General features: G+C 40.1%; 1 protein-coding gene across 31 annotated transcripts in view; it reads left to right on the top strand.

Annotated features, from left to right (window-relative positions):
* LTBP1 (latent transforming growth factor beta binding protein 1) overlaps positions 1-23,439 on the top strand; it is a 454,253-nt gene that overhangs the window by 388,095 nt on the left and 42,719 nt on the right. For 14 of the 31 annotated variants that reach the window (XM_060412286.1, XM_042246288.2, XM_060412293.1 and 11 more), the window contains 2 exons: positions 6,788-6,913; positions 10,308-10,451. The exons of 7 other annotated variants lie outside the window; for them this stretch is intronic. In XM_060412286.1, the coding sequence (XP_060268269.1) occupies positions 6,788-6,913; positions 10,308-10,451 (270 nt within the window). The remainder of the gene's footprint in view (positions 1-6,787; positions 6,914-10,307; positions 10,452-23,439) is intronic. 10 more of the 31 variants (XM_060412297.1, XM_060412291.1, XM_060412290.1 and 7 more) reach the window with 1 other exon arrangement.

Here is a 23,439-nt window from a genome sequence, read left to right as displayed (position 1 = left end):
CCATATCCTATTGTGTTGTCTGGATCGTCTCCAAATCCAGTTTTTAATTTCCTATTGGCTAAATTATATTTTTTTTCTTTCGGCCTGCGCTCATCTTCCGTTTAATCCTGGCTTCTCTCCTCTGCTGTGAGGGAGACCTTAATCTCTTTTGGACCATCAGCCATGCCATTTAAAAATTCCTTTGGGCATCTGTTCAGCTGGTTTAACATTGTTCAGTCCCACTTCTTGGCTGGGGTTTACTGTCTCCTTGCCTGCTTTCGTTCCTTTCAGTAAAGAGTATGATGGCTCCTCATGGGGGGATCCATGCACTCCCTTCCAGTGTAAGCCCCCTTTCTGTGGCTCTGTTCTAATATTCTAGTGCCAAATATTTAACCCATTCAGTTGGTCAGGAATCCTTGGGCTGAAACACTGGGTCATTCCATCTTACAGAGAGATCCAGAGAGCACCAGTGCTAGACATGGCCCTGGGACATTCTGTGGCTTGCACATCCTTGGTGCTTGACAGGTCTTTCTTTGCAAGGGTAGCCTAGAAAAATAGCATCTTCAGCACCTACAGTACCTCAGATCTTTAGATTTCAGGTATGATGATACTGGACATTAAGGCCTTGCTAAAGAACAAGAGGAGGGTACTTGATTAAACTGCAAGTCAGTAAGTGGTAAGTCAAGGAGTGTGTTTTCTGACTTGCATCTTTGAAGTGCACATGTCCCAGGGTACTTGATGGGCTCACATTTGAGTTAATTCTGTTCATTCTCTCAGATGACCTTCAATAACCATCACCATGGTGGGAGATAAGATGTGGTAGGTACAGTCACAAACTTGGTTAGATTCAGAAGATTGTTCCTTCACTAGGCATTGCTTGTCAGCTCTAACACTGATTGACTGGGTAACTTTGAGGCAAGTTACTTCTCCTTTGTAGGTTTCAGCTTTCTGGTTCTTAAAATGAAGAAATCGAACCAGGTAATCATCAAAGCCTCTTCAAATTGAGATGAACCTTTTCATTGGGCTGGTGCATGGGGATGACCCAGAGAGATGTTATGGGGAGGGAGGTGGGAGGGGGGTTCATGTTTGGGAACGCATGTAAGAATTAAAGATTTTAAAATTTAAAAAATAAAAAACTAAAAAAAAATAAAAATAAAAAAAATAAAAAATAAAAATACTCTGATGACAGGAAGGCTTCTTCTTTCCAACCATACAAAGGCTGTGGAGATTTTCCTGTGAGTCGTCCTTTACCAAAAATGACACCCCATTCCCGTCATCCCCCTCTCTCAAGAGCCCTGGCAGCAGAAAGAAGGCTTGTCAGAGAGCTCCTTCCTTGAATAGGTGGATATGTCCTACTTGGAATAAGAAAAAGGAAAATCAACAAAGCAAAGGTAGGAGATGTTAAGAAAATGAGAAAAAGACTTGTTAATTCAAAACAAACGGAAGAGTATATCTGAAACAAAGAAAGCCACATCATTTTATTGACCGAATATACACAAATACCCCTTATCCCCATGTACTTAGACTGTTGTGCCTATAATACAAAATATTTGATGGATCATTGATGTCTTATGTATTTTATTGTTCAGGTCTTTAAACACAGTTGTAATTTCTTTATTAGTAAATAAGGGTTACCTGACTTCAGCCCCTTTTAGAAAATCATGTCTCCTCTGTGTACTTTTACCTTATTTCATAGCTCATTTTACCTAAGTGGGAGTTGAGGGACAGTAAAAGGTTGGAGTTCTGCTCTGCTGTGTAGAATCCCTAGTAACAATCAGTAGGTTTTGAAAAGCCTTTGGTCCATTGAGAAAATGGACTACGTAGAGAGGGATGGGATGCGGTGGGAGAGAGTGTGTGGGAGGCTCATGAAGAGGGGGCAGGTGTATGTATACATATAGCTGATTCACTTTGATATAAAGCAGAAATTAACACAACATTGTAAAGCAATTATACACCAAAAAAAAAAAGCATACAGACAAGGATCACTGGTCTACCAAGTGGCGCAGTGGTTAAGATCCTCAAAGTGTATGGTTGTGTGGGTCATTGGCAACACTGCTCCTTTAAAAATGAGCCCCTGGCAGTTGCATTTGCCCAGGATTATGCTCTGTTTCACTTTCTGACCTTTGTGTAATCTTGTTATTGGAGAATTCACATCAACGATCTGCTTTCTTTGGTCTGCACAATTCTTTTCTCAAATTCATTTTCATTGAAATGGTAATGTTTATATCTGCCTTGCTTAGTAAAATATAAATAGCAAAAATGTGCATGAGAAATCAGTGCTTACACTGATGTGTCAGCTTCATCTGGGTTGTCAGCTGAGAGATTGCTGAACAGTTACTCCTGTATCGCTTACTGGGTAGACAGTGTAGCTGGTGATAGACAATATCATATATGACTTTTACAGATGCCTAAGCCGAATTCTTTTAGTAACTTACTAGAGTCATCCTTCATTAAGCAAAAAGAAAATCTGTGATATTTGAATCATTCAAAATTTAGTTTCATATTCAAAGTTCAGTTTCAGCAAAAGCAGACTAAAGTATGCATCTTGGTCAGGCTTTTATTCTAGTATAATACATTTTCTTAACCTTTAGCCTTAGAGTTAATCTTCAATGTGGCAGTTCTTATGAATCTGTTTATAGATAGGACTAACAGTGGAAAAATATCTTGTCATCAAAGAAAATTCTAATGAAATAATGGGGCTTTTAAATATAGATCATTAGTCAGAGACATGAAACAAACATCCTCTTATTAAGCTATTACCTCACCTCATTGTTGAAAGCATGGAACTGCAGAGAGCTAGAGTATATCATTTTCATAAAATAGTTGTTGAAGAGCTGGTCTCCAAGCATTTTAGGTTATTTTTTCCTATTCATTGAAGTCCAAAATATTGCTCATCTGAACTTTCTCTGTTAGTCACTATTACAGTAAATCTGAGACTGCAAGACGCCCAGTAATTCATTACCAATGCAGAACTTGTTCACCTTAAGGTCAGTTATTCAGTCCTTGAGCTGACTGTCATTAACAAGAAATCATCATCTTGAATGAATAAAAGAAATAATAAAAAGGAAAGCAAGAGAGTTTACTTCAAGAATCTGGACTGAAAAGCCACCAGGTTTCTAGACACCATTTCCCCTTCCTCCTCCTTTACTGTCCACTGTCCCATTTTAGAAGGGAATAAGCTGCTGGCGAGGTTGAGTTGAAGGTTCCCTACCCCCAGAAGTAGCCCTGTTAAGCACTATAGTGTCCCCACATACTCTGGGAGCACAAAGGATGGGCCCTGAAATCTACCGCAGAAGAGGGCCAGGGAGAGTTTCTGAACAAAGTGGGCAGAGGGGAGAATTTCTAGTGGAGAAAGGTGTGAGCACAAAGTCGGTGAGAAATTGAAGACTATAGAGTTTCCAAAGAACTCTAGTACTTATGCTCATAGGGCTGAAGCATGAATTAGGAAAGAAGTTAGCTAAGAACTATGGCCAAATGTGTAGCCAGACGCCCGATGATGAACGGTACTCTGTTATAGATAGTGGTCCATATTCTCTAGCCTCAAAATGATATAGAACTTTCTGAGTGAGGGAATATCCCTGGCAGGTTTGCAGTTTGGTGGAGAATGGATTTTTTCAAGTTAATGTAATTAATCAATTTGGTTGTGTTAATTTAATTAATTAATTTGGTTGTGTTGATTAAATTAATTAATTTTGGTCTTAGCTGTGGCAGGCAGGATCTTTAGTTGTGGCATGTGAGCTCTTAGTTACTGCATGTGGGATATAGTTCCCTGAACAGGGATCAAACCCAGGCTCCCTGCATTGGAAGAGCAGAGTCTTAGCCACTGGACTACCAGGGAAATCCCTGGAGAATGGATTTGAGGGAGGCAGACAAAACTGGAGATAAAGAAACCAATTAGGGGGAAGAGAAATACCAGGAAAGATAAGAGGGTAGGATTCGGAAGGGAAAAGGAGTAGGAGAGAAGGAAGAATTGACACTCAGGTTCCTGGCTGGGGTGACAGCTTGGGCTCTCAGGAGACAGGAATACAAGAGAAATGGAGGTGAGCTGAGGGGGAGAGCAGTAGGGAGTTCATTTACTATGACTGTGTCCAATAGATATTAGATAAAGGGTTCTGAAGGGCAGACCCTTGAGAGAGATTGGGAAACCATCAGCATGCAAATGGTAATTAAAGCACTTCTGAGTTTCTTTCCAGCCCTTAAATCCTGTGGTTCAATGAATAACGGAATCTCTTCAACAAATGCCCGTTTCAGGAAGTCTAAAATGAGCAGTGGCCGGTGTGAAGTGACTTGATGACACAGTGCAATTCCGCTCTCGTGGTTATGACTAGTAAATCAATTGTGATCCCAGCCTGATGCTGACATTGAAAATCCATCAGGACAGATTTAATAAGTGTCTTCTTTGTGTTAGATGCTGCAAGGAAGATTCACTTTTTTTTTTTTCTTTTAAGATTTGAAATCATTTCGTTGAGTTTTTCCATTCAAGTTGGGGTAAGATGTAGAGGTTTAAAAAAAAAGGGTAGAGGTCAGAGAGATTGCTCAGGAAAGTCAGGAAGTGGGGTTTAGAAGGAAGACAGTGAATAGTGAATTTGAGATAATAACAGAAGATGAAATGGGAATGATCAAGAATAAGAAGGATCTTGGCCAGAGACCAGGACTGAATTCGTGCCACGTGATGTCTGTGGAGAGGGTGGAGAGCAGAGGAGAAGGGAGTTTTGGGGAATAAAGCAGGTCATAGGGAGGGCCGGCCTGAGCCCTGGCAGGCACCACCTTCAGGCTGAGAAAGGGTGAGGCTCAGTGAGCCTGGGAGGCTAAAGGTAGAACGAGAATAATCTTCCATCAGGGGTCGTGAAAAGGGAGTTTAAGGAGAAAGGTGACCAGATGTGATGATGACTGACTAGAAAATGATCACTGAATTTCATGATAGATTGCCTGCTGGTGGTTTTTCTCAAAGGATAGAGTTAGAAAGACAGAGTGTAGGTCAGTCAGGGAAGAGTAAGAAGAGGAGTGATAATTATACGAGTAATAGTAGCGTGTACACTTCCTAAGTTATATGGTAGGCAGTGTTTTATGCACCTTGTGCATTTCAATTTTGTAAATTATCATAGTAATTCTAGAAACATACTAGTATTATTAATGTTACTAGTATTGTTACTGCTTCCTTTTTACTGATGAGGTATACTAGGAGATAAAAGCAGTGAGCATAGTAGTTCTTTTGATACATTTTGCAAGGATAGAAGAAATGGAAAAAGCACAGTAGGGGACATTGTGGTTAAATGAAAGCTTTTCTAAGAGATTGTGACATTTTTGAAAGCAGTGAGGGAAGGAGCCAGGGAGGAATCATTGAAGATGGAGGAGAAGGATGAGCAGGTGGGACCAGAGGAAGAGGTGACAGGTAGGCATGGAGAGAGGGCCCAACCTTAAGAAGGGACCCCGTTTTGAGAAAATTAAGAAAGTTTTATAGTCACTCATATTTCACAGTTCAAAAGTGAGACTGTTTCTGAAGTTACGCTTGATAGTGTTGGACAGTTAGGAAGAGACGTGAGGGAGCTGCTGAATATCATTGTGTGCGTCTTCTTTTCTTGAAAAATTTCTGACTCAGTGTTTGAACTTTTAGAAAAACTTAACTTTATCCGTATGAACTTGCCCAAACTGAATTCTGTCGAGTGTGATTTCACTTGTCATGTTCTTTATCATTTGTTACCTCATTTTGTTATTTGGACATAAACATGAACACATGTATTTGGATGCAATAATTGCACATTCTCTTGTTTCTCAAAAAAAAAACAAAACTGTATTTGGTACCTATTTGGTCAAGAGGCAGAGAGGACAGAGAGCCTGGCAGTTACAATGTGCAGTGTGGCCGTAAACAAGGAGAACGAAAGTGCTGGGGATGGGAGACTGGAGAGGGCAGTGAGTAGCGCAGCTGAGGATAAAGAACTGTATTGAAAAGTCCATTTGTGACTTTAAAACTGAGACTTCACTTTTACGAGAACACTTCTATTAACGGGAGATAGAAAGCACAGGACCACTGTCATCAAGTTTATAGAGGACAAAGTGAACTTACAAGTTGGCCACTGGCTAATCAGTTGGAGCAGCAGTGACATTTAGGATCTGAGTGGCTATAAATTGGTGACAGGAAATGGTTCCCTGTGAATAAAGTCTTTCCTCTAGAGTAACAGGGACTGGCTGGCTACACTGCTGAACTTATCAGATTCTCCCTCTCTCCCTCCCTCTACCCCTGCCCCCTTCCCTTCATGGGAATGCTATTTAAACTTCACCAAGTGTTTGTGCTCAGTTGCTGAGTCGTATCCAACCCTTTGTGGCCCGCTAGGTTCCTCTGCCCATTCATTATCTCTAGAACTGAATAAATCATTGCTCAAGCAGTAAATAAATCATCGCTCAATTATTTCAGCTGCCAATTTACCAGATAGAACTATTAGTATTTACAGCAATCAAAAAAAAAGTGACAATACTTGCACATATTTCCACTGTCGGAATATCCTCTCCTTGGAAATGAAGAAATCGAAAATATTTAGAAAACACGGACTGCGGCAAGTGTAGCAGTCCTTTCAGTTTCAAAACGTTTCCTGAGGAAAAGTAAATGTTTTCTTTCTCATAGAACCCAATATTTTGTCTGTTGAGATATGTTCATCAAAACATTTTATTTATGTATAAAATGTTTTAGAAGTTCATCCTGTGTAAACATGATCATCTCATACTAATTGGGGTGTGTTGAGCACCTCTGTCTCTCCATTAATGCTAGTGTTTGTCTGTGTTTTGTGTCTCACGGTCAATGTCTTTTTTGCAGATATTGATGAATGTGTAAACAACACTATTTGTGACAGTCACGGGTTTTGTGACAATACGGCTGGCTCCTTCCGCTGCCTCTGTTATCAGGGCTTTCAGGCCCCACAGGAGGGGCAAGGGTGTGTGGGTGAGTTCTTAGATTTTTTTTTTCTCCCGACATCTCTCTATCAAGAAGAAATCAAACTCATCAACCACAGGAGAGATGGAAGCAAGGTAACTGGGCAGAATGACATCATAATCTCATCTCATCGTATGGTTTGTGGAGAGGTGCACAGTGACCCCGCGGCTTCTGAAATGGTTAGGGATGTTAAGAAATAGAGAAGCATAACTTTGGATTTAAATGTATATTGAAAAGAGCATCTGTTTAAACTCTTAGCTGGGTATGCGGAACGCTCCAGTCCCTCCTGAACAGGAAATAGAGTCTGGTGTGTGGTAGAGCTTGTCTGTCTTCAAAATGTACCTCCCTTAGGCAGTGCGTTTAAGGAAACGTGTTGGCAGGAGTTTCTGTTTCCAGGAATGACACCCGTAAAAGGATGCTTTGGCTTGTGCAAGCATAGTTCTTCCATCTGTTCTGAGATTGTCAGAGCTGGAAGGAATCTTGAGTATCATCAGATGTCCTAGAATATGGTCCATCACATGCTCACATGAAAGAAGCCACTTCCTAGGTCATGTTCTGACCAGCCATGATTTCTTTAAGTCAAATTCATCATGAGGCATACTTGCTATTAGAGCAAGTAAATGGGAAAGAAGTTATTCAATTCAGCACTTCACAGATAACAAGGCTTTTTCTTTACTCTTAATTAAGAAAAATTGCCTCTGGTCGTTACATGGCAGATGACACTCGAGGATGAGTCAGCAATGTTTTAGTTTGGAAATTTGCACTGAAAGCAGCAGTTCATTTCCCATCCAGATTGAACTGGGAAAACAAAGTCGGTTTGGAAATTCAACAATAAAATCACTTGAATAGTAACCACCTTTAAGGTAACACTGTTGTAATCACTTGTTCCAATTCCTGCTGTAGTTTCCTATGCACTAAATTACAGTGGTAAAAACCATCTGCCATTCACTAAATATGTCGACTTAATAGGTCCTGTGGTCTGGCCCTCACATTCTCAGGCTCACCGCCTGCTTCCTCACCAGTTATGTTCCTGCAGCATAAAACTGCTTATGATTGTTCATGTAGCTGGGAAGTGATTAGGCTGTTGTTTGCTCCTTTTGCTGAGAATAACCTCCTGGCCTCCCCTTCCCTGAGCCTCAATCCATCCCATTCATTCCTGAAGCCAGAAGTTCAGTGTCATCTCCTCCCAGGTAACATTCCTGTTCCACTTCTCACCCTCCAGCTGAGCTATGATCCTTCCTTCCGCTTCCCAAATACCTTGAGCAAATTCTATTGTAATACTTAAATCCTTTTGTGCAATAAATCAATCATGTATGTGCTGCCTGCAGCTGCCTTTTCCAAGCTCCATGTGATTGGGAACATTGTCTGTCTGTCTCTCCTGACGGGGCCTAATGTTTGGCCCACTGTAGGTGCTCAGTAAATGTTAACTGTTACCTATTGTGGTATCAGATGTCAAACCGCTGACTCCACTTAGCTTCTGAGCCCTTGGTTAATGTTCATTTCTAACCAAGCAGATGAGCGCACCAAATCCATGTATATGTTTCATTTCAACCCACAACATACCACCCTTGGAGAAGGAATATCTGTTACCTTGTTAATAGACTTACACGTGTTGTTATATTTGTCTGTTTTTCTCTTGGAAAAATATTAACTCAGCACCTCTTACATGTAGCTCACCACATTGGGTGTTCTTCGGGGTTTAAGAGATGAATCAGCTCTCTGGGACCATACTTTGGCCACTCTGTTCCCACTGCTTGGACCCTGGCTGCTTACCCTTCTTATCTACTCATCCTTCAGATGGAGCTTGGTTCCAGTATTACTTCCTTAACCCACCACTGCACTTAAGGTCCACTGTTCATGCTGTCGCAGTGCTCTGCACTTTCATTCCTAGCACTTATCCTGGCCTGTATGACTTGACATTAAGCTCTATGAAGGCAGGAGTTGGCAGGAGCTCCCTGAAGGCTTCCTACGTCATCATTGTCTCTCCAGTCTGAACCATAGAAGTAAACTAGAAAATATTTCTTGATTGAATGAATACCATCTGGTAGGAAAGATTTAAATAGCTATGGAAATAATACAAGTTAGAAAGTAGAAAATTCCATTTGACAGTTACCTAAAATTGATAAATGCAAACTGGCAAATTTCTAAAGTCAATTTTTCTGGTCTAAATTATGACTGTCCAGGTTGATTAAACATACCTACTCTCTGCTTTACTTTGTCATAATATCTTTTCATAGCAAAACTCAGCTCATTGGATTTATATCTGTTTATATACAAAGTGAAATGGAAAACCGAGGTAATTATCCAAATAAGTCAAGAGAGATAAACATTTTGTCCAATTAACTGGGTATCTCAGGTGAAAGTAGTATTTTTCCCCTGAATGATTTGGATAATTGCTCAAATTGTTAACTTTCTATAAACCATCTTAGAATGTGCTCATGAACGCTGATGTTTGTACACATCTAATCATGTTTAATGTTTAAACATGATTAATGTTTAATGTTCATGTTTAAAATACATGAAGATTTCAGATGTCAAGTCAGGTACATTGTTTACTGGGCACTCATTAATAATATTTCTTCAGAGGAGAAAAGATAAAAAGTAGTATTTGACAAGGGCAAACATAAAAATAGCCTTTTTTTATATCCATGTACTTGCCTACTGTTGAATAAAATGGACTCATCTGTGAATTTGTAGTGTTTTAGGTAAGTATATTTAAGTAAAAATAAAAATATCTAGCAGAAATAGAAATTACACTGTGGAACACCAACAGAAATTTTAAAGGGATGGTAATATCAGTGAGAAGTTACTGGACCAATTTGCTCCCTGCCAATGATTAATGTAACCCAATAACTACTTACAGGGGATTTTCCTTCATTTCCCAAAGAGGTACCCAACCTGAATTCTGGTTGTCAAGTTATGAACATTTTGGCTGCTAGGGAACTATATCTTTAGACATGTGAGTGGATTGTAAACAGTTTTAAAAATGCATTTCAAGAAGTCAGCAGTTTCTGAAATGCCAGTGCCGCTAATTTTTCTTGAATTAAAAACTGAGACAGAAGTACCCGGTTATTTAAGACCTCATTATGTCAAAAAGTCAGGGAAGTGAAAATTAAACAAAGTGTACATGCAGTGCTTGCTGTACAGTTTTGAATTGTTCCTTAAAACCGGAATAGGAGTTTGCAAGCCTTGCTTTGTGTTTTCATTGTTCTGTCACACAAACCAAAGCTTGCAGCCCTGCCTCTGGGAGCCCCTTCCCCCCAAAACTGAAGGGTTTGATTGTTCCTGGGGTGGGGGGAGTCACCTTGCTCCAGCAGACACCACTAGTCATGGCACAGCTGGTAAAACAAGCGTGGTCAGGAGTGAGGAACACGTCTGACTTGATCTGTGCTCCCTTTTCCAGATGTGAACGAATGTGAGCTGCTCAGTGGCGTGTGTGGTGAAGCCTTCTGTGAAAATGTAGAAGGGTCCTTCCTGTGTGTGTGCGCTGACGAAAGCCAGGAGTACAGCCCCATGACCGGGCAGTGCCGCTCCCGGCTCTCCATGGGTAAGTGACGCTGTCTGGATGGAGGCCTTCTCTCCAGGGACCTGTACCTACACAGGTCTGGGCCAAAGACTCTGGGAGTGAGGAAGAAATGACCAAATATTTTGTCACCCTGCTGGAAGCGTCCATGCTGTTTCCAGGCCTGCCTTATCAGTGGACTTTAGACGTGGGTGATGACTGTTGGAGCTAGATGACCTCTAATGTGCTTTCCAACCCAGAGACGCCGTAGGGAGGGTGAAGGATCCAAAATGATGAGAACATTGGCTGGGAATTGCCTAAAACTGAGAGCCATCAGCTCAGAGCTTAATATGGCAACATCTCATTCAGTTGTATAATTCTTCTCTCTTGGCCCTTGGCGAAACGTATTTTGACACTACTCTAAATTAAAAGCAACATATAGGTCCCTTGGGATCTACAAAGACTTCCTTACACTTGGAATTTTTAAGGTTCCCCCCCGCACCCCCTAGAATTTGGCCAAGAGAATGGCTGTGATTATGTTTGTTTAAAATTTGATTTAGACTGTGTCATCATGGCATACACTGACATGGAGAGCTGATGCTTTTCCAGATAAATCAGTCAATTTCCAGATCACCCTTTTAGTTTGTGCCATGTGGCTATAATATGATTGTGTTTTGAGGCAAGTAGGAGCCTAAATGGTCCTTTGAGACCCAAATAAAATGAAACATAGACTGTGTTACTATCTTGCTCAATCCCAGTTGATTTTATCCGTGCTTCTAAGAAAGCTTTGGCTCTTCCTCAATAGGGTACACTTGTCCTATGTGAGACAATTCTCTTTGCAAGCAGTAGGGAACAAAATGTAAAAATATTTTCATTCACACATGTTTTCTTCTTAATGATTAAATACAGAAAGGTTATGGGTGCAGAATTAAATGTAGAGACAGTAATTCAAAAACACTGTGACAGGGAAAAAAATATTTCTGGAGGAAGGGGTTGCTCTTCCTTCAATGACCATCCCTGCAACTTATGAGCCATAAAGAAGAGACTTTTTGTCTTAACTATACTTGCAATGGGAAAAAAAAAGAAAAGGTATCAAAAACCTGGCTGGCCAATAATAGGATTGGTGAAGTAACTACCTTTTTATTCGTCTTTGGTTCTATAGAGTAGCACCATCCCCCATAGTTTTATTGTGACTGGAATAATTCATACAGTATTGTGCAGTCATTAAGTCATCTGTATGAAGGTTAGTAGTCATGTTAAGTGCCTGTGATACAATGTCAAGTGAAAAAATGAAAAGATAGTCCAGTGATCGCAGTCTGTGGAGAAAGGGGATGGAAAGAAGACATAAAAAGATAATTATTGGAATTAATGGAAATTTTAATTCTTTCCTTTATTTTCCACACTTTTTTTGAATACTTAAATTGGAATGACCAGGTTCTGATCTGAGAACTGTTTTCTGGCTATGCAAGCTTGGGCATATTATTCAACATCTATGATTTTCTCACCTGTAAAATAAAGGCTATATTTGCCTCATAGAGCTTTATGGGTTTTTGAAAAAATTATATACATAAAAGTTATTTGTTAATAATGAAGTGCTATGTGAAGTATTAAAATCCAAACACATAAGGGTTACGTACTTCTCTTCCTTTCATGATCTCTTTGGAGATGGTGGATTTTTTTTAACTGCAAACATTTTTTTGCTAGAGTGCTTTAGTAATGTCAAGAAGGGGTTTGTTCAGTTCACCTAGCTTCAGTTAAGGTAGATGTCTGCGATCCTAAAGTTTGCTCGCTTCATTTTTAGAGATTAATAGTGCCTCAATAGGATCACGAGACCATCTGAGCCATTTTCCATGAACTGGATTAGCTCACTGTACAGTGTGAAAGTGAAAGTGTCATTACTCTGTTGTGTCTGACTGTGTGCGACCCAATGGACTGTAGCCTGCTAGGCTCCTCTGTTTGTGGAATTCTCAAGACAGGAATACTGGAGTGGGTCACCATTCCCGTCTCCAGGGATCTCTCCAGGGATCAAACCCAGGTCTCCTGTATTATAGGCAGATTCTTTACCGTCTGAGCCACCCGCTCACTGTAAACTACTTAAAACTTCATAGTAACTCTTCTTGTAAGCCTTATTCCTCATCTTCTACTTTTTAAGTTTTTCTGTAATCAAGTCCCTATCACCTGCCTTGCCTCTTTGCTCCCTTTATCTCCTTGTTCTCTCACTGACTGACTCTTTCTGGAAAATTCTTCCGGAGTTCCCTAAGTACTTTCCTGCTTCTGCAAAGAACAGCATTTTGAGTATTCAGCTTCATAAAGCTTGTCTGCCAATGCACACATAGTTTCTCTTTCCTCTTAACATTATATCTGATCCTTTAATTTCTGAGTTTCTTGCCTACTTTCCCCATAGTTCTCTGGCTTCTGCCAAATATTGTACATACTCAGTTGTTTTATTGGTCCATGTCAGTATAATCTGCCTTAGTAACTGGTGAAGCTTATTAATTTGTATCGTCCCTGGCAACTCTGACTTCTGCCATATCTCAATTTGTATGGTTCTTGGCAAACTTGAACTGATTTTATGTTTATTCCCGGATCTCTGAAGAAGAGCTGAGATCTGTCTTTGAGTAGAAATCCATTTGTATTCTGTATGGCTTGTCTTGCATAAACCACATCTATTATGTGTTATCTACACTACCCACTTCAGAGGGAGTGAGAATTTAAAGGCCTTTTGCTAAGTAAATAAGCGCAAAGTCACTTTAGGTTTTCACAGTTTTTCTCAATTTTCTATGGTTGTCTTACCCACTTCTAATTTGATAACTTTTTTTTACCTTAATCTTTCTAAAAGCTTTAAACTTGTTCTAGAAACAACTCTTCTACTCACTCATATTTGAATAGTTTATATGCAGTTTACTTATGTAATTACAATAATCATTACATTGGCACAGAGTGTTTGAGAATAAGCATAGCTGAGTCACAGTTGGCGTACTGCTAACACATTAGAACAGAAGTGTGTGGACCCACCTGAGAACAGCCAACTGGCTATGAGCCCTCCACTTGCTTGTGGACATTAGCCAGGATGTTTTTCAGAGGACAGGAGAACATTTGGTCATCTAACAAGTTGGTTAAGTTAAAAGAGTGTGTATCATTTTCCAGTCAAAGAACCTGCTGTTACCTAGAGCAAAACATGCTGTACCATATTTAAGTTAAAGTTTTTATCAAGGATTCAAACTAATTTCATTCTTTACATCAGAGACTAAAAGCTTAGATCTCATCCTTCCTGGGAAATAATTAGGAAAAAAAAGATACATTTGCTTTGTAGGCCATAATATTTTTACTTGGCTGTAAATGTCCCCAGGGCAACAGACATTCCAATAAGGTGCAGCAGCATCCTTATCTGAAGTGATACATTACTGAGGACAGAACTGGGGCTGAAGAGTGGATGCCAGAAAGACAGATTTCAGATCAGTATGCAGAACTTCCCAATAGCTAGAGCTGGTCACAATTTCTTGTGAATTTGTGGGTCCAAGAACAGGTGGGACACCTACTGGCTGGCAGAAGGACTCTTACCTTCAGTAGGGCATCGTCCCAGGTGACTTTTGACCTTTAATGTCCCAGGATTTTTGTTTCTAAACTACTAGGCTCCCACCTAATTTGGGGAGTCTGGATCGAATATTTTCACTGCTTGGGCCTTTGGCCACTAATTTACATTGCTGTACATTGCCTAAAAGCACCTGAAACAGAAATACCTAAAAAAGGCCCATAGCAGACCACTCACCACCTGTAAGGATATGGCTATGAAATATAGCCTGATGTTTTTATTTCCTCAGTGCCTGTGATAATTGCTCAGTAAGAACTTTATGTCCTTGGGCACTCTAAAGGAAGCAATAAATATTTTGTGTGGGCAACTGAAGCCATACCCACAAAATGCTTGATTGGTGCACAGAGGATACTCTGGGGGGAAACTGAATTTTATTTTTAGAAAGGAAAGTTTAATGAAAAGAACACAAAGATATATGTTATAATTAGTACAGGTGTTCTTTGCTTTAAGAAAAGAAAATGAACAAGATCAGACATTCTAAAACATAAATTGGGCTTGTTATTTGCATAAGGTAATAATTGTTCCTCATTTAAGAAAAGCACATAGGCAAGGTCAGAAATTATAAGATCTATAAATTGGAGTTATAATTTGGATTATAAAATAAGTGTTCTAATACAATTCATGATAGGGTTTCCTTAAACAGTAGAGCTTATTCTCATGTAACAAGCTGACAGTCCTAGACATCTACATCTAGAAAAACCTTAATGTTTTTCCAGCCCAGCAGCTTTATTTACAGATAAGGAAGCTTAAATTGAAGAAAGAAGGGAAAATCACTAGACCATTCAGGTATGACCTAAATCAAATCCCTTATGATTATACAGTGGAAGTGACAAATAGATTCAAGGGATTAGATCTGATACACAGGGTGCCTGAAGAACTATGGATGGAGGTTTGTGACATTGTACAGGAGGCAGGGATCAAGACTATGCTCAAGAAAAAGAAATGCAAAAAGGCAAAATGGTTGTCTGAGGAGGCATTACAAATAGCTGAGAAAAGAAGAGAAACTAAAGGCAAAGGAGAAAAGGAAAGATATACCCATTTGAATGTAGAGTTCCAAGGAATAGCAAGGAGAGATAAGAAAGCCTTCCTCAGTGATCAATGCAAAGAAATAGGGGAAAACAGTAGAATGGAAAAGACTAGAGATCTCTTCAAGGGAACATTTCATGCAAAGATGGGCTCGATAAAGGACAGAAATGGTATGGACCTAACTGAAGCAGAAGATATTAAGAAGAGGTGGCAAGAATACACAGAAGAACTGTACAAAAAAGATCTTCATGACCCAGATAATCACAATGGTGTGATCACTCACCTAGAGCCAGACATCCTGGAATGAGAAGTCAAGTGGGCCTTAGGAAGCATCACTACAAACAAAGCTAGCGGAGGTGATGGAATTCCAGTAAAGCTATTTCAAATCCTGAAAGATGATGCTGTGAAAGTGCTGCACTCAATATGCCAGCAAATTTGGAAAACTCAGCAGTGGCCGCAGGACTGGAAAAGGTCAGTTTTCATTCCAATCCCAAAGAAAGGCAATGCCAAAGAGTGCTCAAACTACCGCACAATTGCACTCATCTCACACACTAGTAAAGTAATGCTCAAAATTCTCCAAGCCAGGCTTCAACAGTACATGAACCAAGAACTTCCAGATGTTCAAGCTGGATTCAGAAAAGGCAGAGGAACCAGAGATCAAATTGCCAACATCCGTTGGATCATCAAAAAAGCAAGAGAATTCCAGAAAAACATCTACTTCTGCTTTATTGACTATGCCAAAGCCTTTGTGTGCATCACAATAAACTGTGGAAAATTCTGAACTAGATGGGAATACCAGACCACCTGACCTGCCTCTTGAGAAATCTATATGAAGGTCAAGAAGCAACAGTTAGAACTGGACATGGAACAACAGACTGGTTCCAAATAGGAAAAGGAGTACGTCAAGGCTGTATATTGTCACCCTGCTTATTTAACTTATGTGCAGAGTACATCATGAGAAACGCTGGGCTGGATGAAGCACAAGCTGGAATCAAGATTGCCAGGAGAAATATCAATAACCTCAGATATGCAGAGGACACCACCCTTATGGCAGAAAGTGAAGAGGAACTAAAAAGCCTCTTGATGAAAGTGAAAGAGGAGAGTGAAAAAGCTGGCTTAAAGCTCAACATTCAGAAAACTGAAAGTGATTGGGTCCAATCACTTCTTGGCAAAGAGATGGCAAACAGTGGAAACAGTGGCTGACTTTATTTTTTGGTCTCCAAAATCACTGCAGATGGTGACTGCAGCCACAAAATTAAAAGACACTTGCTTGTTGGAAGAACAGTTATGACCAACCTAGATAACATGTTAAAAAGCAGAGACATTACTTTGCCAACAAAGGTCCATCTAGTCAATGCTATGGTTTTCCAATAATCATGTATGAATGTGAGAGTTGGACTATAAAGAAAGATAAGTGCTGAAGAATTGATGCTTTTGAACTATGGTGTTGGAGAAGACTCTTGAAAGTCCCTTGGACTGCAAGGAGATCCAACCAGTCCATCCTAAAGGAGATCAGTCGTGGGTGTTCATTGGAAGGACTGATGTTGAAGCTGAAACTTCAATCCTTTGGCCATCTGATGTGAAGAACTGACTCATTTGAAAAGACCCTGATGCTGGGAAAGATGGAAGGCAGGAGGAGAAGGGGATTACAGAGGATGAAATGGTTGGATGGCCTCACTGACTCAATGGACATGAGTTTGAGTAAACTCTGGGAGTTGGTAATGGACAGGGAGGCTTGGCCTGCTGCAGTCCATGGGGTCACAAAGAATTGGACACGACTGAGTTACTGAACTGAACTGAAGGAAGGCAAGGCCTATAGAGAATTTCTAAATCTTATGTTTAGGGTCATATAGCTAATATTTGGCAGAATGGCCCAGGAACCCAATTCCAGGATCTTTCCACTTAATTCTGCTTCTCCAGGCCAAAGACCCCATGATACCACATTCTTCTAAAAATCTGCTTCCTTTTTACTTTATTTCTTTGTTTTGTTCTCATTTTAAAACAATGCATATTCTCAGAAAATTTGCAAATATAAAAATACATCAGTAAAGAAAATGCCCCTGCTGTGTTACGATCCAGGAATAATTTCTGGCACCATGTTGACCTCCAAATCCTTGTCTTCCAGTTCATCCTCAGTGCACTGAGATCAGGCCCTCAGACCCTTCATCTGGGTGAAACTCCTTCTTCTATGAGTTTCTCATCTTCCCTCCCGCTTTTCCCTTTGATTGATTTCAGGACATTCCTCTTCCCCGTATCCTCCTACCATTTACATTGGTCTTTTTCTGTCTCCTTCTGGACTCTTTCTATTGCCATTCCTTAAATAATAATGTCCCAGAGAGCTCTGCATATTTTCCCCTCTTTTTACTCTCTGTTCTTCTCCTGGGATGTTGTACCTGTTCTCCGAGTCAACTATTGCCAGTTGGTGTGGACAGCCAAAATAAATATGTTTGCCTCCACCCCTCTCCCGTGTCCCACACTCCTCTGTTTCCAGCCACTTGTTATTGGACCTTCTTCCTGGCGTGTCTTATAAGCATTTCTCTCTAAAACTATCCAAAACCAAATTATTTATGCTTCCCTCTCCAACTTGTTACTTTTCCTGTGTATACTCATTAATTGCCAAACATCTATACTGGAAATCCTGAGGTCGTACCCCCATTTATCCAAGCCATTGTAACATCCTGCCAACTCTTCCTCAACAGTATCCTTCAAATCTCTCTGCTACTCTGTTACCCCTGCCCCAGGCCAGTCCTTCAGCATCTCTCACCTGGACTGCGGCACTTGCCTTCTCCTCATTTCTCTCACCGTTTCTCCCATCGATTCCTGTTCCACACTGCTGCCAATTCTTATTTTCAAAACACAAATCTGGTTTTAAACCCTTAAAACTTTCAGCTGCTTATTCCTGCCTGCAGCAGGAACTTCACACCCACCAGCAGGGTAACAAGACCTTTTTATGCTGTGTCCTTCCTCTCTGCATCGGCTGCCACCCGGCTCACTGCTTACATAGTGCCTGCCCTATGGCAGACGCTCAGTACCTGCTGAATAATAGGTTTCTCCACATTCAAGAATGTTACTTCTCTCCCCCATCATCTCATTCCTAGTTCTGTAGAATAAAAATTATTCATTTCATCAAAGATATAATGAACCACACTTAACTGAGGAATAGTCTGTCCGTACTTCTACTAGAAGCGACAGTACCCGTATGTGCTTTTGTTAAATTACAAGTAGAACAAAAGAAAAAGTGAGCAGGTCCCTGCTTCATGCAGATCATCCTGTGGTTCTGACAAGTGAACCCAAACAGTGTACTTGTTCTCTCTTCTGGAGAGGTCTACTGCAGGCTTTGTGTATGTACGTATTTTTTTTAAAGGCAGGAGACCACGTATAATATCACTCAACTGTTATAGTTGGCAGAGTGAGTTTTTTAAAATGTATTTAGCTAACCTGTAAAATAAATTAACTTTGGAAGAATTTTTTTAAAATAATTTCTGATTGGAAAAAAAGACCTTTGGTAGGAAAAAAAAATTAAAGACTGAAACCACAGTATTTAGAATGCAAACATTGTAAAATGCCATAAAACTCCTGAGGTCTTATTGTGTATTTGTAGTGGATCTATACCATAAATGTAGGTAAGACTGAGGAAAATATGCTCACTTGTTATTAAAAAAAAAGATTGGGTCAAGTTTCTTTCCACCTCCAAAAACCAGAGCAAGAGGAGTTTACTACCAAATTGTGCTTTTATTTTGATGAAAATTTCTGCTTGCTGTATATAGTATCTCAAATGAATTTTTAATAAGGAGGTGTTGATATTTGAATGAACTGACATACCAGTTGAGTAAACCATATATATATATATATACACACACACACATATATATATATATATAAACCATTTTATCTTAATACAAGTGACACCCACACTGTTGCATTAGAAATACATTTTAGATCCTAGTGTTCGTTGCTCAGTTGTGTCCGACTCTTTGCTACCCCATGGACTGTAGCCCTCCAGGCTCCTCTATCTATGGATTCTCCAGGCAAGAATACTGGAGTAGGTTGCCAATTTCTTCTCCAGGGGATCTTCCCCACCCAGGGATCGAACCCAGTCTGCATTGCAAGCAGATTCTTTACCACTGAGCCACCAGGGAAGCCCTTGGTTCTTAGAACTTGCTACAAACGGGACCTGGAGAGGAATGGTTTCTACGATTCCTTTTAAACATTTCCAGACACCTTGCATGTCACTGCAGATGTGGTTTTATTCTTGAGGTCACCCTTGCTAGGCCCCACCGTGCACGTGTTCCGGTGTTGTGCTGGGGCTGCGCTGCGGTGACGTCGTCTGCTTGCCTTCTGTGTTGCTGGCTGCACGTCGCCCCTGTGTGTCTCGGTTCTTTCTCCACAGCGCTTTATTCTGCTTTCAGGAGTCTCTTCTTTCACCCAGATCTGCCCGCTTTTCTTCTCCTGACTTCTCCAGTTTCTAGTAATAGCTCCATCAATGAGCCTTTGTAAGAAATAATATTTATTTATTTGGCTGTGCCACGTCTCAGTTGTGGCATGTGGGTTTTTACTGGAGCATGTGAGACTTCCAGTTGTGGCATGTGGGATCTAGTTCCCCGACCAGGGGTCTAACCCAGGCCCCCTGCATCAGAAGCACAAAGTCTTAGCTACTGGGCCACCAGGGAAGCCCCTCCATCCATGAGACTTTCTCTTCTTACCCTCTCCCCAGCCTGTTTCTCTCCCAGGCTTGCTCCTCTCAGTATCTTCTAACTTCTTCATCACTAAGAAAGCAAAACCAAAAAACCTCTGTTCCAGGAGAGGTTGGTATTGTCCTCTGCCTTAGCACCTGAGCGACAAAGGCACCTATCCTTATTCACGTGTTAGTGTGTCCCTGCCTGGTTCTCAGGCTGCTCTTCCTCCTTCCGTAGCCCACCACTCCCTGCCTGCTCTACCCACACAGACCTAAGTACAATTGTACTTTTTTATTCCTCCTCACCTGTCACACCTTAGTTTCTGGCCAAATTTTTTAAAGTTTATTTTTCAAGGACTTGATATGAAAATATCAGCTCCTCTAGGCAGCCTTCTAGGATAGCCTTGCCCCGAGTCCTCCACGGTGTGGCTTGCGTGCCCAGCACTTGCTTTCCTTGCATTGTCGTGACCTGACTCCCCACCTGATTGACCTCTTTAAGGATGGCAACTGTGTGGAAGAATCTGCTTTGAAAGTATTTTTGCTCTTGTACTTCATTTCTGAACCTTTACTTTTTATTTCCTCCGTGTCTTTTACTATCTAGTTACCCCCTTTCTACATTCTTCCTTTTTATTTGCATCCCTTTGTGTTTGGCCCATTCGTATTGTCAGTGCCTGTTTTCTGAAACTTACCAATGGCTTTCTTCTAAATTCCACTTGAAACATACACACACACTTCTTATTTTCCAAGTCTTTGAATGAAAAAACTGGGGGGCGGGGGCGGGGAATGAATTTCCAAGTTCTCTTTTACTCTTGGAATATTACATTAAAATTCTTTTTCTCATAGAAGTATCAGTTGGTATAAAACATTAGTGCCTGTGATGATTTTAATATAAAGGGAATAAAAGCTTTCTGAATAATTTCATTGAAAAGCAGTTTGCTGAGCATCATCACTGTCACAGTTTTATAAATGGATGTCTCTTCAGGATTAGGGGGCATTGTTTACTCACACATCCTTATAACGTGGCTCTCTGGTTGCTGTCATCATCCTGTCTCAGAGGGGCATGGAGGGGATCGGCATCTAAAGGCCTTCCAGACATATTGCAAATGAAATGTCTGCTGTAACCAAGGAAATGTTCCAGATCTCCTCACCCCAGCAGCAAACCTAAGATTAGGCCTACTTGGGGAAAGACTAAAGCAGGAAACAGTCACATAAGTGAACAGACACGTTCTCTTTCTGATGAAACAGGAGAGGAGAGCTTCTAGAAAGGGCAATTCACCAGTGGTACCTACTGCTCAAACTCGCTCCTTCCTATTCAGAGTAACAGAAGACCATCACACTGTACGTGGGCTTAACACTGAACTCCAGGCCAGCAGGAATTAGCTCCTGCCCCCTGGGCAAAGGCAAAGCTAAATAAACTCATGTTGATTGAGATGCTAGGAAGCTGAGCCCCATAGAAGAGGTTTGGGGAAGCATTAGCCACAGGACGTTGGATCCAAGCTAAATGCTCTCCTCCAGAAAATGAAGATGCTGTTTAATCTGTACTGTTTATCTCATGGAGAGTTAAATACTTTGCGCATTGCATGAAAAGACATTTGTGATAATTTCTTCAAAAAAAGCACCCAAGTAGGAAAGTCCAAAACCTCATTTTTATCACCAGCCACACCCCCAGGATTAAAACACATACATTGCTTTTTATACACAGATGTTAAGCCAGCCTCTTAATACATATTGAAAAATCAAATATGAAAATACTGGAGGTGAAGTAATATATTTCCTAGAAGTCTATGCATTGAAATATGAAGTATGGCTAACATTATTAGTAAAATCTTTAAGAAAAATAGAATCAATTCTTTTCCAAGCTTGGCACCTTCTACATCATTTGATTTGATCTTTCAAAATTATTTTGTGATAGAAAAATTCCTCCCCTGGCAGCAGTGATGTAAACTCATAGAGTTTTTTTGTTTTTTTTTTTTTAAGAAATAACATTACATGTATTTATTGAGCAGATTGTTGCCCCAGTGGAAAAATGCTCTAGGAAGTTAATTATTTAAAGGTTAAGAAGATAGGGAAAATGTAGCTTTTCACAGAATGACCTTTATGGACCAGTTTTTTTTTTTTTTTCTTTAAAGGAATTTGCATCTCTTTCCAAACACGGATGAGGGCCTGACTAATCCTCAATTTCAGCTGTGTAAACACTGAACTTTCAAACTGCTTGGAAAGAAAATAAGAGCAGAACTTGTAATAACCAATGTAAAACCTGAATAATACAGTGATATTGATTATTTCTCTTATGCAATCACCTTAGAGTTTCCTTCCAAAGAAAAAAGAAATTTTATTTCTGTGAGTGTAAAGAACATGGTAGAAATAGTGTTTAAGTGGAAATGAAGTTTTTGACTCAGAAGCCTGTGGTCTCTAATTACCTATGAATGCAGCAGGCTTCATTGAGGTGTTACTGTACAATATTCCATCTTGTCATAGAAACCACAACTTTGTACAAAGAGAAAAACAATTATTCAATTGAGCATTCTTTTAACAGACTGTTAACTTGATTGGCAACGCTCTAGTTCTGTTGCTGAGTTATTTATATTTCTAAAGGCATTCATTCATTAATAAGTAGTTGCATTTTTAGCAAATTGAATATAATGAGTGGAATTGTTCATAGTAATAGGCTGCCAACTTATTTACACATCTTGGGAGAAAGTTTATAAAATTTTTATAGGGCTCATGATTGATTTAATATTAATTAAAAATGCCCTTAATTTTCCCCAGTGATACTCAATGGGAGAGCTTGGGGCCCATCTTGAAGAGGATGGAATGGTGGTGGTGATCCATTCCCCGAGATCCAGCAAAGCACTCTGTCCCCAGCAGTCTAGAACAGCTAGTTGACACACACAGGGGATCTGACAGGTTTTATCCAATTTCACATACAAGGAAATGATTTAAAACCACTTCATAAACTGCATAGGAATCAGCATTTCAGTTTTTTCCTAGATACTTATTCTAGGTTTGAATATGATATCAGCTGTTAAGACTTAAAGTAGAGTCCAAGCTGAATTCTGTCAAACATAGAATAACCTGAGAATTAGCCAGAGTCACGGGTGAGAGGGATCCTTTACATTCTCACTGATACTCTGCATTCTGGGAATAATATACACGTCGAAGCTTTGTTTGCTATTTTGCTTGTTTTTACTGCCATAAGGGAAAAGGAAGGGTAGTAACTCTGCTGATAGAATTTTATGAAGTTACTCATCAAGGACATCTTTGTTATGTGATATATTCATCAGGTTTCTGCAGTCAATTTGACCCTGCCAAAACAAATATATAGGAAACTGTTATGAAAATAACTCATTAAACTTTCCTAATAGTATAATGATCTATCAACTTTTTTAAAAATGTAGGTATTGAGATTAAAGTCTTACCCTCACTGGCAAGGGTTATGCCTTTGTTCCTATAGTTTCTTCCGGTTAAGAATCTGTAGATAGCAATTCTAATGAAAATATTTCATTAGTATTAACCTAAGTAATTGTAATGGCAGTTGTTATTGTTGAGTTGCTCAGTCGTGTCTGACTCTTTGCGACACCAGGTTTCCCTGTCCTTCACTATCTCTCGGAGTTTGCTCAAACTCATGTCCTTTGAGTCGGTGATGCCATCCAACCATCTCATCCTCTGTTGCCCACTTCTCCTCCTGCCCTCAATCTTTCCCAGCATCAGGGTCTCTTCCAATGAGTCAGCTCTTCGCA

This window comes from Ovis aries, chromosome 3 (assembly GCF_016772045.2).
Source record: "Ovis aries strain OAR_USU_Benz2616 breed Rambouillet chromosome 3, ARS-UI_Ramb_v3.0, whole genome shotgun sequence".
Lineage (NCBI taxonomy): Eukaryota > Metazoa > Chordata > Mammalia > Artiodactyla > Bovidae > Ovis > Ovis aries.
Note: the sequence above shows the minus strand (reverse complement) of the source record. Positions and strands in the feature narration are given on the sequence as shown.